Genomic DNA, 15,668 nt, shown 5'->3' with positions numbered 1-15,668 from the left:
TCCAAAGAGTTTTTATAAAAGCATTTGAATGTGGTTATAGTGTTGTGTTTATCTGTAGAGTTATATTATTGTGTGAAATAGAGAAGAAGCAGCTTTGTCTTAATGCATTAAAAAAAATCTTCTTCCCTTTTTCTCTTAATTTTAGGCTGTCATTTGATAAGTGTGAATTCAAATAGATTTTCTGTTAAGCAGATCTTAAGTTTTTTAAGCAGTTTTTTCTATTAAGCTTGCTTAGTTATCAGCAATTTCTAAGCAAACTTGAAGTTGCTTTTTTAGCATATTGTGGACATGATCAGTATTATCTTATTTCTTTCTGGCATGTTCCAGTATTATTTAGGAAACATACACATGAGGGATTTCAGTGTTGTTAATTGGGATATTATTCAGTGCCAACTTTAAAATTATTTAAATATCTTCCCCTTTCATAAGGGAGAAAATAGAAGAAACCTTAACAGTTTCCAAGAAGGTGTTTCTCCTGGAACAAAAAACCCCCACTGTTGCTGCAGTGATGTTCTGCAGGAAGTGACACTGAATTTCATCACAGCCCATACAGCTGCAGTGTTTTCCATGCTGGTATTCTCATGGGCAGCCTTCTAAATGGGACATTTGGATGTGCTGTAACTTTCATGTGTGCCCAGCACAATCTCTCTGAGTCCAGGATAATCAGTTCCTCTTTACAGTGCCGGAGCTTGGCTTCATCAGCAGGAGTGGAGCCTTGGCACCCGCTGTGTCCTGGACTCGCGCTGTGTGGAGTCAGGAGGGCTGGCTCAGAACGCTGTCAGCTCTGCACCTGCCACCTCTGCTGCCCAGTGCCCCCCAGCAGGGGCATGGCTGCCTGCCAAGTGTCTTGGAAATCCCTCCAAGAGATAGAAATCTGCATGTTCCCAGCAGCTGTATGTGTGGGCATTCAGACTGACATCATGTGCTTCACCCTACCTAAGGATCCAACTGTCTATGTCATTTGGGGGGAAATAGATGCAATTTATTTTTCATATCAATAATGTTATATTGGAGAATATTAGTGGTGCTATAATATTCCACAGTGGTGAGGAATAAACTAAAAATTACTCAGACACATGAAAATTTGAAGGTGATAGAAGATTAACTTAGAGAGGAGCCTAATTATTTTTATGTGATAATTGATAGTGGCCAGTACACTGGTGGAGACCTGGTTTTGTGTCCTGATACTGCAGGAATCAAATGCAAAGGCAGTTTGTACTTCTCATTACTTCTCACATTACTTCTTGAGATACAAAACCATTCTGACACCCAGTGGCACTCATCCAGTCTCGCAGTTAAGTTCTGAAGTGAGATGTTAACAGTGAAGGCAAAAATGTACAGCATTTTCTGAAATGTTTTCCTTTCATATATATGAAAACAGAAAAGCTTCTTTTGGGGAGGCAGGAAGGAAGAAGGAAATGCAGATCACCTAAAGATGATGTGTAAGTGTTTCTCTAGACAGTGGGCTATGATAAAGCTCTCAGAATTTACAGACAATCCAAGCCAGTACATTTAACATCAGGGCAGGTGGCTCTTTTTACACGTGTATAATTAAAATAAATACTGGGGATAAGAAGACTGCAGCCAGTCAATTAACTAGAATGTTGTGTAAGTAAACAAAATCATATCTTCATAAAATTTTGCCTGGCACAATAAAGAGAATCTAGAACAATCATGTCTGCAGCAGTACGTGATCTCTTCCCATTCCTCCCCACCAGGAAAAGTGTGCTTTAATTGGCTGGTAGCAACCATAACCAACCAGCACATGGAAGTTTATTGCAGAAACTGCAAAGTCTATATGTGTAATTGCATACTACAGGTGCAAAACCAGCATCGGTGCTAGAAGTGCAGATGCTTGGGTGTTTAGAGGCTTGTTTCATTTTGATGTATATCACACTTACACCCTGTGTTCCACAGAAATGCACATTTTGCTCTCTCATCCACCCTCTGTCCATCTAAACATCTTAAGAGGACACTGAATAGATCTAATTCATCATAAAACTCAGTATTTCTGAGATGAGCTACTAGGGTTTTTAAAAAGTTAAGGAATAGTTGAGATTTATCTGGGTCTTCATATTCATTCCAAACCTCACCACGTATTCTGCTGGTTTTAGGCCTGTGTTCAGTTCAGTGGACTTTCACAAATCAGTGTTAACAGTGCTCTTTTGCTGTAGGGCTGGTAAGATTGAGATTAGGGTAGAAAAGTGATTTACTGGAGATCATCAGGCCGGTAGTAGATTAGGAAATTAAACAAGCAGGAAAAGGCTTTGGGGTTTTTCGGTTTTGGTTTGTTTGTTTTTTAAAACTGCTGTGTGCTGTTATTTCTGGGAAAACATGCTTAAGAATCCTTAGCTTTCAGGGATTTCTAAGAATCTCAGTTTGAGAGGTCCAAAACCACACTGGCATTTCTTTTCAAACTGGGAAAGGCAAGTAGAAGAGTGTGGAGGTTGTTCTGTTTAACTTCTTAATACAAAACATTAGGACACAGTGTAAGCAAGGCTATTCCTAGCATGTCTCTTTACTCAGCTGCATTATTACAGGTGCTTGATCTGTATACTGGACTGTAATCAAGTTACAATGTTAAAAAGTTGTGAAACTAAGCTATGATCAATTTTACAGTCATCGTTTCCCTAGTAACTGAGCACAGGTGAGTACATTTTATAAAGTCAAGTATTGGCATTATTTACCTAAGCATATTGCATTGTAGCTGTTTTAACTTACTGCAAGTCAGTATATTTTATTCTGTCTTTTTTGAGTTTTTTTCCAACTTACATATCACTAAGGTAATGAATTTATAGGAATATCCATATGTGGAATAATGAAGTGCAAAAATGGAGATACATATACATAGAGATAGATATAAAACAGTGTTTAATTGATACATAAAATGTATCAGATTTTAATATAAAGGCATATTTTAGATATCAAATTGTTCCGCTTTATGTGCACAATAGTTCACACAAAGAATGTGTATTTTACAAAGTACTTAAGAGGTTCAGGTTCTCAAAAGCTTACATTTTGGCATTCTTTAATCTGAGACTTATACCTGTGCTTAATTTCATGTAGCTAGGTAATCCAGATATTTCAGTGGCATAGATTCCAGTATTTGAGGTGTCACAGGAACACCTTGTGGAACATAAAAAGGAAGAGAAGACTGAAAAGGATGAGAGGATCAGTTTTAAAATAAATTTTAAATGTACTAAATTTTAAACTTTTACTCAGTTAAAGAAGAGGGGGAAATGGGAATAAATGATCAAACTGAGAAGTACCTTTGATCTGTCAGCTGGTTAGCAGGAAACAGGCTTCAAATAAATGGAGCTCTTTAAACAAAGCCTGTCCTTGAAATGTGTACATAAGAAACTTAGATTTGTTAAGGAGAAACAGCTGATAGTGATTTCTTCTGGGTTCATATTGAGAATCTTATTTTGCCTTGGTATTATGCTGATAAGTAAGATAAATTAAAAGTTTGTGGAGCAAATCCCTGTATGCATGCTGGGTCTTTAAATGGCACACAGTGCTATAGGGGTTCTAATGCTCTGTGTGTGTGAGCTAATGTTGTACTCATCTTTGGAATACAGTAACGTAGATGTGTACCATGCTCCATTGGTTTTTGAGGAAATCATCCTGCAGTCATACCTGTTGTACAAAATAGTGAAACAAAGTCTGATCCACTACACTTTGTAGAAGAGAACTCTGGATAAGAAACTGTAGATATTATTGAGCTGGTTTTAGTGCTTCCTTAGTCTTGCCTGGCTCAAGGTCTTTCTAATCCACTGTTAATGAAATCTGGAAGTGCTGTTTTGCATATAATTGCCAAAGTAATTGGTTTTTGCCAGGCCTATATGATATTTGTATTGATGGCAAATGATAGTCATTTAAAAATGACTAAGTCCTTGAAAATGGTGTTCTTAAATGCCATTATAACAAGAGGCAAATAAAACCGTTCCATATTATATTTTATATATATATATATATATATAAGCCGTTCCATATTGTGGCTTTAAAGGAGTCATGGGTCCTGGAATTTTTGTCACTTCCATTGTTATTAGCAAAATATTTCCAGAGTATTAGCTGTCAACTTTCTCATTAGACAGTATTAGACAAGTACTGAGTTTTTTCCTTTTCTGTGTCTTTTTGTATCAGTGCAACATTAATTACTATTAATTTTTTTCATTGCAGGATCTTTGTAGTTACACAGCTGTTTGTTATAAATAACAGGTAGCAGCTGATGGAATGATTCTTAACTTTCAAGGGAGAGAAAGAAAGTGGCATAAACAATGCATCCTGATATTCACGTGAATTGTTTGTTTGTTTGTTTGTTAGGTTAAAAAAACCCCAAAATTCCAGAATATTTGCATTTTCTTAAATCCATTTTAAATTAACAATTTCTGTACCTGATAAGGTAGCTCTAAGTCTATGGCCTCAACTCTTCTCTCCTGCATAGTTTAGTTAAAACATTTAAATGGCTTCCAAAAATTTCCTTATGCAGCTTAATGGAAAAACAGAAGTTGAACTCTCATATGCAGGGAAAGACAAGAAATGACTGCTGATATGGAATGTTAGAGTGAGCCTGCAGAGTATTTTGCAAATGTCCACCGGGCTCCCAAAGCCGTTGTGAGGAGAGCAGGGTGTGCCATGAGAGAGCTGTGCTGCACAGCCTGTGCCCCAGGCAGGGGTGGGGTTGGGGCTGCTGCACCTTCAGCTGTGCCCCAGCCTGTTCTCCCAATTGCCAGTTCCCTGTTCGGACATAAACAACTCCTTGGGGGGAGAGGGTGGGGGTAAGAAGGAAAGAGAGAAAAGCAGATCCATTGTCTTTTTTTTCAGTTGATAGCAAGCACTTCCATGAAATGCTCAGCTAACCCCTGGTGCTGTAGAAAGGCTTTCCTTTTACTGTTAGTCGTAGCCATCCAGTCATATCTGGCTACACCACACATGAAATGTTGGCCCCATTAAAAGGGAGTGGAAGTTGACTTGTGTCTGGACAACAACTACATGAAAAGTGTGTGTGGAAAGTGAACTTTACATGAGGAAAAAATGTATTTGCATAACTATATACATAAACATGTATCAAAGAACGTATTTATTGAAGAAACTTGTAGAAGCTGCATAGGAAAAAATGAAGGTAGTGGAAAAAATTAACAAACGTAACTTTGGAATGAACCTTAATTTTTGCTGTATACTTGGATTATATAGGAATTCCAGCCATTGATTTTGAATCACTGTTGGTAGCATTGATTTAAATGCAGTGGACAAAAATTTTAAAGCATGAATAATTTAGTTTCTGTTGCCATCAGAGGATTAAAGTGCCTGTGCTGGATTCTGTGGACAAGTCAGTACACAATAATGAAAGGAAGTTAAATAATAAATAAAACATAAGTTGCACTTCAGTTACAAAATTCTTGTCTTTATGATGAGAATAGGATCTTCAGGCTATATTTAAAACTAGACCAGAAGTGGCTTTTTTATCTCAGTAAGAAAATTGCCTGTTTATTTCTGCCACTTATTGCTATTCAATGCTGTGGGCTTTAGAGTGTTTTATCTTTCATTAAGAAAGTATAATCCAGAAATATATTGGGGGAGATTACAGAAAGCTGCCCCTGAATGCCAGTTTCCTCTTTCACTGATTGGATATGGTAACCAAAGGTCCTAAGCTAGAGACCACTTTAATTGCAGAGTTGCAAGTGACACTGACATCATAATTACTTTTTTCCAGTACTAGTGTAGTTTAATTTAAAAGACTCAATTCCAAAGATATATCCAAATACTTTTGCATCTTGTTTGTAAGTTAGATGCTTCCAGTTCAAGATTGTCTGTCAAATATTAATGTGTTCTAATGGAAATTGTTCACTCTGGAGACAGCCTTTTGCTTTTAAGGGTTTGGGGTTTTTTAATGCTGAGTTTTTTAAATCATGCTTGAGCTAAAGTTATAAGAAACAAGTAGGGGTTTGGGGTTTTTTTCACTGAAACTGCAAACAACAGCTAAATTACGTAAGTTGAGGCAGTCATATTTTCTAATTTCTGAGCATACGTTTAAACATAGTAATTAAGTGTAATCACTTAATTACACCAAAGTTAATAATTTTTTTTAGGTCCCTGGTGTTCCATCTTTATCTTACAGCTAGACTCATGTAGTGCTTCAGCTTTCTGTCCAATACTAACTTTGGCCTGATGGATGCACCAGGCTTTGGGATTTAAGATACTTTACTAACAAATTGCAGTCCCTAGACAAGTGTACTGTATCTAGTGAGATACTGAAAGTGAGAAATTCTACCTGAAATTAAGCAAGCAGCCAAGGTATTGTGAAGAACATGCAAAGTTACAATGATAGTTTCAATTTACTCTGCCCAGATGTCTGAGTGCCTTTAGGTAGGGATTTGTGAAATGGATAAATGCAGCAAGCATTGGAGTTTACGCCATCAGCTGAAGCGCGTTATAAGTGATTGATACATGGCAGCACTACAGCTGCATGTACAGGCAGATGGTCTGTGGGCTGCAATGCACATCAATTCACTGAGTTTTATTGCTGATGTGTAACACTTGTTGGATTGAGTCAGTCTAGCCTGTTGTCTTAAACAAAACAATTGCTTTTGTTTAATCAATTGTGTTGGAGACTTCCTTAAAAGGAACATAACTAAAATGGAATCTAAAAGTGTGTTCTATAAAACTGCTATATTAAAAGAAAGGCATTTCTGATTAGTAACATTTTTATTGCATTGCTACACCCATCTGATCTGCAACTTAAGAGTAGTGCAAATATATTTGGAGTGTTAAAAAAAAACCTCAAAACCAAAACACCCAGCACTTCTGTGTTGCTGCAGTGGAACCCATTAGAATGGCATGGTTATCTGCGTGGCTATAGCTGGAGCAAGAGTGTACTGCTCAGAGATTTGCTGGCACCCTTGCAGCACACATGCAGTAGTCTGTATCTGTGGTTTTATTGGGGAAAGGGGGAAAATACTGCCTGTAGTGCTGCCAGCTCTTGCTTCATTTCTGTGTTCTGAAACAAGTGTTAAGGAAACTTTTGTGATTATTCATTACTTCAACTCCATCATTCTGACAGAAAACTAGTTATCAATGATCCTGGTTATGATGATCTTAAAAAATTAAGCAACTAAAACGAAAGGTAGAAAGAAACAGAATTAAAAAACCCAACCCTTATGTTGTGGTGGTTATGTTAAGAGTCTTATTCACAGTGCTTAAATACCTGTAACTGGCAAAAAGACAACTTATTTTCCCAAGCTGACTCTTGAAAGAGAGTAGTGCTTGCCTGTTCCATCATTCTCTTTATACTTCTGATCCTGTTAAAATTCCAAGCAGGTCAAACAACATAAAGAACTTAAAAAAATGTGTTTGGATCCATAGCTTCTGCCACAACCAGTGGCTTTTACTTTTTCAAGCTTCTAACACTGGAAAAAAAATTAGGAAGACTGGCAATGCTTACGTTTTTCTAGGAAGAGCTTATTATTAGTCTTCTGAGAATTAACATATGGCTTTTCTTCATGAGTATCTAAGTGCTTTCCATGATATTGGAGCAATTTATGCGCACTCAAAGTCTCAACAATTTATGTATCATTTCAAGTGACCAATTTTGAGGAGCAGAAAGGAACCTGACTCTTATGTGGTTGTGTTTTTACCCCTGTTTTCAGGTGTCTCTTTCAAAGAGCTGTAACTGACTGGTAACACTGTGGTGGCTTTGAAAATTTTTAACGTTTTCAAAGGGAATCACAAAATTCATCTTAAACAGAAAGTCCAGAAAGCTTTCCCTGAGATCCAGTAGCAGGGGGAAGAATGGTACTGGACAATTGGTTTGGGTTTTTAGGAAGAATATTCATACCCCTGGATAGGAAATGCCAATTAATGCTTTAAATTACATAAAAGTTTTCTCTTTTCTGAATGTATTCAGCGGTCTTCGTTAAGGTACGCATAGATCTAACAACAAGTTGCACACGCTACCCTATTAATTAATGAAACTTATTCCTAAAAATAATTGAGGTTTGACTCCTAGATATACTTGCCAAGTATTTCTGTAAGGCACCTGATCCATAGAAAGCTTGGGTCTTAAGCTGAAGCATTGAAACTATGTAAACATTTTGTGGTAGCCAGATGTCCTTTAATAGCTTGATAATAATTGATTATTCTTCACATGAATTTCACCTTAGTGGGGTTTTTTTCTTGTACATATAACATATGTGGAATAGCCAGCAAATACAAATTTTATCAATCAGATAGAGTTCAACATTTTTAACACTTTTTAAACGTTACAAATGCCTGTTTACCATATGGTGTAAGTGGGTGTGCAGGAAATGACAGTCTCATCAAGTCTGATATACTACTTTTCCATGATATGAGCATGAACATTTCCTTTTAGTAGCTCTTGCTGAAGGCAAGCCTTTGAAGAATGGGTGTAATTGGTAATTTGTAAATGGTAATTTTGGACTGTAACATTTACATTGTGTACTTCTGTAGGTGGTTATTTTAAAATCAATTAATCCTTTAGCTTTTCTTATTTTTATTTGACTTCATTCATAAAAGTTTGTTCCAGATTAATGCTGCAACATGTGAAAAGGGTAACAGAAAAGCAAAATTTGTATTTTCTTTCCACTGGTCCACTAGCCAGTTCTAATTATTGTGGTCCCAAGTATCCTATTTCCTGTTTATATTCTACATCTGTAGAAGATGCTGCAGACTTTCAAGGGAATTCTACAATCTTTGAACTGAAATCCTGTGTGTCATTAAATTGAATTAGTCATCATAGTTTCTTGAGAGATAAGATCATTGTCATTTTCTGTGACTTGGAGATACTGATCCCAAATGCTGTTCTGGCTTGTTTGCATACAATTAAGGTTTAATTCAGTTAAGCAGTCCCTCAATACTCTCTTGGGCAATACCTCAAATATTCATTGGACCAGTGTTACTTAGAGCATGTAACTTACCACTCCATGCAAACCAGCAACTTCTGCTTTCCAGACAAAAGCTTCTGCTTCTGCTGCAGCAGCCACCTGAAACTAGAAAAGTACTAGATGGTAACTGCTTTTCAAATGACAAGTTAAAGCATCATTTAAAGGTCAAAAGGGCACAGTTTTCCAAGAGAAAAATGTTTGTACATAGATTCATAAATATTTAACGATGCCCCGTCAAGATGCAACTTTTAACTAATTGCTACAAACTTGCATGTGCCTCTCTGAAGTGACTTGTTGATTTAGTCTCTTGCTTATCAGATAACCAGTAGCTTAATTCATTTTAAAACAAAGTTTAGGTAAGAAAAAAAAATTGATCCATGTCTAAAACTTTTTTTGACTTCCATTTCTCAATATTTAATACCTGGCAACTTCTCTGAAAGTAGCAATACCTTTTTCTTTTTTTCTTGGTGTAACCTATAATAGCTACTCTTTAAGCAGTGTGTCTTAAACAGAGTCCGACATTTATGACATGATTGTAATTCATGAAACTATGTACTATCACCAACTGCAGTTCCCAAAAAAAAAGAAAAAAAGCATGTGAGCTTCATGAGCTTCAATAAACCTTTAATAAACCTTTTGGGTTTTGAGTAATCCTTAAAACTGCACAAGCTTCCTGCAGTTTTTGAAAACTAATGTCCTTGTTAATATCCTCTGAAGCCCACAGCAGGACTAAGAAAATTCCAGTAAAAATGCATGTAAATCTACATCATGGCCAGGAGAGTAGTTTACAGGGCTACAGCTACCTCACACCAGCACCCAGGAAGTCATGACTGTTTCTGCCACCAGTGTTTTTTCATCTAGAACCTGCATCATTCTGAGAAGGGTGACTTGAAGACAAGCAGAAATGCATCTCCTGTCTTCCTCCCGCCATCTCCAGCCTAACACTCTGCAGTGGTCCCTCTGATCCTCTCTCAGCGCTGCTGTGTCCCCGCTGATAAAGCGTCCCCATGCAAGCGCAGCCTCCTGCCGGCCTGCCCTGGCCAGGGTCGCTCTGATTCACCAGCCCGGGGAGCGACCCCAGCGCCTCCCCCAGGACAGAACAGCTCGGTCCGGCTGGCACGGAGTGCATTACAAACCCAGTGGCCTCAGGCCAAAATCACAAACTCCACTCTGAACACTTCTCTTTTATATATATACAGCAGAGTTTATGCAGAAGTCATTTCTTTCCGCACCTTGCCCTTACTTTCAGCACCTCTGAAAGTCCTTCTCACCAAGTGTCAGAGTTTGAGAGCTGAACTGTTCAACTAATGTACATACTGAAATGCAATCCACAAAGAAATGGGAAGTAATTTTAACTCATTAAAAGTTAAATATTTTTCATTAATTTTTTTGGTAAATTTATTTTTTTATTAAGGGATTCTTATTTACTATGTCTAGCAAGGTCCTTTCTTTGTGTTTTATCACTCTTTTTGCTTAATTTAAAAGAATCTTCTCTCATAGGCAGTTTTTTTCAAGTGGAAGTGCTCTTAATACCAGTGACTGCAGGGAGATTGATCTCAGTTGTTACTCACTTGAAGACTTCCTGAGCTGGGAAGTTTTTAGGAAGCTGCAGACTGTCTTGAATTTCTTATTAAAAGTACATCATTGCACAAATGTGTTCTAAACTAACTCTTTTGTGTATGGTGTCAATGGCACTGTTTATTTACAGTATTTGAGACAAAGTAACTGTTGCTGGGATAGGAGTTCTTGTTAAGTGATCTTGTCAGTAATCTTTGGTGTTAAAGTTTCTTAACATTCAGCATAAGCTTTAATACTTGATTTTATTCATTAAAGATTTTAATATTTGGGCTTAGGAAGCAGATTCAGCTATTACTACCTTTGCAATATTTTGCAATAAAATTAGAAGAAAAAGGAAGGACTTCAGGATAAAAATATATTCAGATAAATTAAAGGGTAAATGGGAACAAACAGCTCAGTATTTCAGCTCATCTGCATATAGATTTTATATATGTAGGTGATCTGCATAGTGGTAACTCCTTCCAAACGGAGGAATTTTATATCACTTTTATATTTTAGTCATATGAAGAAGTATATAACTTTCACTGTGTGACTGTTTATGAGCTTTTTGGTAAAGAAATAAATAATGACTGGATCCTTCCTTTTATATGTCTAATTGTACATTCTGCACTTTGTTTATTCTGACATCTGTGTACATTGTATAACCTCTATGTACAATTAATTAGAGGCATACAAACTACTCTCATTTTTTCCAATTAGATTTTTTTATTTACTACATACTAATAAATCATATTTTGGTACAGCTCATATTGTATATCATACATACAGTCTATTATATAGTGTAATTAATCAAATGTGACATTATAAACTGCTTTTCTTCAATACAGTTTGAACTCACAAGCTTTGCTTTCTAACATCTGCCACTCAAAAGTTGCTTTACTGTATGAAATATGTTTGGCTTTTTTCCAGATTGTCACAAACAACTCCACTTTTCAAGAATACTCAGTCAAGCCCAATGTACACACAGTTCCTGACCACATTACTGGAAGAACTGCATTTCAAAAATGAAGATCTGGAAAGTTTAACAAGAATATTTACAATGGACTGACAACTTGAGTGGTCAGTCAACTTTAAGCTACCTTGTGTGTCTTAAAACCAAGCTGGTTAACCACAAGTTTAATGTTCAGCATTTTGTAAGTATGTACAGTAACTACAGATTGTATCAGCTGGAGCAGAAAATGTGTGAAGCACATTTTAAAGTAAAGAAATATGTATGGTATGGAAATGAGTGTCATCAGTTTGTCACTTACAATAAAATGTAAATAATTTCCAGTAAATGCCAGCTGCTTACTTGTCACACTTATCTTTTGATAATGTATGGTTGGTTTACTGCAATTTTGAGGAATTTTTACTACCACAGTTTATTAAAAAAAAAATTCTGTGTGGCTACAATGGCTAAGACTCAGCAGTTTTTTTTTTTTAATTATTACAATGAAATTGTTATGTTCCATTTTGTGATATGAAATTAAGAGCTGCGTATTTTTTGCATAATGTTGAGATTACATTTTCCATTCCAGGTAGGCCAAAAAATTTAAGAGCAAATACCTTATGTTGATCATACTGAACTGATTTAATGAATATGGATTATAGTATCATTACTGATCTCACTCCTTTGTTCCCCACTGAATAACATGATCATCTTAGCATCTCCTACTACCTGAAATAGTTGCACAGAGAACAAAAGAACACCTTCAGTTGTTTGAACTTTTTAAAATGAAAATTGAAATTTAGTATGAATTGTAGTACTTGCATTTCTGCTTTTTCATTTCCTTCCTATGGGTAAGAATTTTGCAGTCTTGTGAAGAAGCTCACTAACCGCAGTTGTTCAAGGTATGAAGACAAGTTAAAATATGGATCATCTGAAAAGTGTTTAAAAGTAATAGAAAGGAATTTGGATTGGTTTGGTCTTTCTTGGTTTGGAAACTTTCAGTCAAAGTTTGTCTACAGGCATCAGGGAAAGAGAGGGGAAAAAGCATGTGAGCCTCCAATGGTAAGAGCAGTGCTGCTGACATTTTTCCAGTTGCCCTCGTGCATGGAGCAGGAACCTTTAGGAATGATGACTACAGTACACAAATATGTCTGATTCATAGCCTGTTCACCCCTTCTAAGAAAAGGGGTGGTATTTGAACCTGTGTAAAAGTTCTTTTTAAACATACTCTAGTTGTTACTAATGTGGACTTCTTAAATATATTTTAATAACTAAAAATTTTTTGCTTTCAGTAGTCATTTCATTTCAGAGAGTTGTGTTATTTAGGCTGAGTATGTTTGGAATAGCTTCTGTCACTAAGTGATTATAAATTGCACTTTAAAACTAGTCCACTAATATTCTTAATGATTCCATGTTTTATTGCATAGTTCTCAGTTCATAGGAGACTGTATTTTGAGAGACTTGAGAAGAAAGTTGTAACTGACAGTGCTTAGTCTGCAGCAAATGCCAGCTCTAGGCAAGGCTGAGGCAAGCCTTAACAGGGCTGCTACACATTCACTCCATTTAAAAAACCAAAGTTTATTCCTTTGGTTTGCTTCTGTAATTGGACACCAGAAAGGAACTCTAGACTTAAGTAGTTCACTGCTGTGTAGTTCCTTCATGATAATCAGAGTAAATATGTGTAGATTCCCCCCAACACACAGAAGCTCGTGCAGCTTTGCCATGGAAGCTTCACTGAGCAGTAGACTTTATTTAGGCAATGTTTGACTTTTCCAAATTTACATTGTAATGGGAAGTTACTTTCAGTGTAAATTGTAAAAGCAACAATTTAGAATTAGGATAACCCTGAATGCAGAGTTACAGCTATGCATTTTTTTAAGTATGTAGTAGGGGGGAAAATACCCATTACAATCAGAGTGTGTCTGATACAAAATTTGTAAGAATTACTGATAGATGTTACATTGGTTTTGTACCATGATGGAAAAGTTTACTTGATACATATGGAAAGAAGGGTCAAGACCTCACCAAAAGATAAACTTCTATAGAGGACTGAGTAATAGGTATGATACTCTGAGCAGAACTTAAACCTTGAATTTATATCTGTTCACTTCTGATTTTGGAAGTTGACTGAATTTCTGTTTTTAGCTAGTAGATTCTGAGCAAGCCATGATTCTGTTCCATGCATATGTTTACCTTGGGGCACAGATTACCTCATAACAGTTCTGCCATACAGAGTACACCTAGAAGGCATTGCAAGTGTACATCATACCAGGAATGTGACTGCTTCATCAGGTTTGATGGCTCTCATTTGGAAAGTTTTTACACTTCCTGTCAGTTTAGTGGTGTGATTTTTTTGGGGGGGGTTATTTTTAGTCTTGATCTTCAGCACCTACTGTGTAGGAAATGTATAATCTTGTAATAAGAATGAATAGGTTGCAGGCTCAAAGACCTCTCTATCAAGGTTCACTATAACTGCTTTTACTGTCTGCCTCAGCAGCTCAAAAAAGTCAGCTTTCAGGATTTTTGCATCTCTTCTTTCACTGCTGTATAGTAAGCTCCCTCATTCTTTTCCTTGCCCTACCAGAACAAAATAACATTTCTCCATCCATGAGTCCAGAAGAACATTCTGTAGTATGCTGGGAACACCCTGAAAGGATATTCTTCACTTCCTTGTAATGATTTCATCTCCATTAGATATAACACACGTAAATAAATGCAGAAAGTGTACATATGTACCCAATACTTTTGAATAGGAGAGAAGCTATAGACTCATCCCAAAAAGATGTTTCAATGCTGTCAGCCTTAACTGGTGTATAAAAATCACAACTCAAATACCAAAAATTCAGTTCATTTATGTAGTTTTCTTATGAGCATGGTTTGTAACAGCCTAACTGCTTAGAAATGGTCAAATCTAAATACCGTTTTTTATCTTAAAGCAAATTTCTGTCACAACTATCTGTCCTTCAGAAGATAATACAGAAGATAATGCAGCTGGTTTTTGGTGTTGTTCTGCCCCTTCTCATTTTGCTTATGTTGGCAGACAGATTGTTTCCTTGTGGCCTTGTTTCTGTGCTTACTGTTTTTCCTTCTGTGTAAGTTAAACAGATGAGAGCAGTTGACATTTGGGTCAGTGGTGGTTTCAGCCTTATCTCAGATACACTAAATTGTAGTGACTGACTTCTGAGCTGCAGGTGTGGAGAGACATCATGGATCTGGGGTTTAGGGGAAGTGGGACAGAAGCCTCTATTTCTGAACAGCTCTGTCAAAGGGGCATAACTTGGCAAAGCCATTAGCACCTTAGATGATAAGGATCATAAAGTCTCAGAAGTTCACTGCCATAACCACGGAAAGCATCCAGCGCTGTCTGGTCCATGGCCAGCAATTGGAATAGGATGTGTTTCTTTTAATAGCAGGAATGAGTGACACATACCTGCATGTCAGAGAATGGATTTCTTACCAAGTTTTCCATAGCTGTAATGAAATAATCTCAGGAAGAGAACAAGCATATACATAGAGTCACATTTTCTCAACATTATTCAAAGCAGTCTTTATGCTGGCCAAAGAGGCTGATGGAAAGGCTTTTGTGTCTATTCTCACACCAAAGTTCAGTTCACTGTCTGGTAAATGCTCTCAGTGGAAGCAGTGCACTCTGTAATACTGAATCTCCTAGCACAGAGACCTTCACTGCTGCCACGTGATTATTTTTGCCCATTGACCATACTTAGTGACTTTTCTTGGATTTTGGAGAGAAAAAGAGGAGTCAGAGTCGTTCATTTGATGTTCACCATTTCAGAAAAGTAGAAAAGTCATAATGTAACCCATACACATTCAGGTTTTTGAAGAGATTACCTTGAATCTGTGTAAAGTTTGCAAATCAAGCTAGATATGGTAATGCAAAATCCTACATTAAAACAAGCAGAAGAGAGCCTGATTTATTTAATTGAAAACTATCAAAACAAAAAAGTTCCTTGTTCCTCACCATAACTGACAGGGCTGTGCTGCTGTCCAAACCCAGGGCTGGAAATTTGAAAGATCCACCCGGTCTTTCAAAGGGAGATGCAGGGAGCAACAAGGTGCTGGTACATGCATGAGATGTGTCTGGGGCCTCACAGGCCATGTCCACACAACACATACAAGAGTCACCTGTATTTTCCCTCTTCAGTCTCAGTGAGTAGCTTAAAAGTGAGACATCTGTTGTGGTTTTAGGGGGAAAATGACGGTTTGGTGAATCTTGATGTTCCATGCCCTACCCTTCTCCCCCT

General features: G+C 36.9%; 1 protein-coding gene across 5 annotated transcripts in view; it reads left to right on the top strand.

Moving 5' to 3' along the window:
* RPAP2 (RNA polymerase II associated protein 2) overlaps positions 1 to 11,872 on the top strand; it is a 33,148-nt gene extending 21,276 nt beyond the window's left edge. For 3 of the 5 annotated variants that reach the window (XM_077182258.1, XM_054637957.2, XM_077182257.1), the window contains one exon: positions 11,388 to 11,872. In XM_077182258.1, the coding sequence (XP_077038373.1) occupies positions 11,388 to 11,526 (139 nt within the window). In that variant the 3' untranslated portion in view covers positions 11,527 to 11,872. Of the gene's footprint in view, positions 1 to 429; positions 3,966 to 9,761 lie in introns of those variants that run through there. The other 2 variants (XM_077182259.1, XM_077182256.1) reach the window with 2 other exon arrangements.
* Positions 11,873 to 15,668: the final 3,796 nt, after the last annotated feature.

The sequence above is a fragment of the Agelaius phoeniceus genome, chromosome 8 (assembly GCF_051311805.1).
Source record: "Agelaius phoeniceus isolate bAgePho1 chromosome 8, bAgePho1.hap1, whole genome shotgun sequence".
Taxonomy (NCBI): Eukaryota; Metazoa; Chordata; class Aves; order Passeriformes; family Icteridae; genus Agelaius; species Agelaius phoeniceus.
The sequence above is the reverse complement of the archived record's forward strand: the minus strand, read 5'-3'. Positions and strand labels throughout refer to the sequence as shown.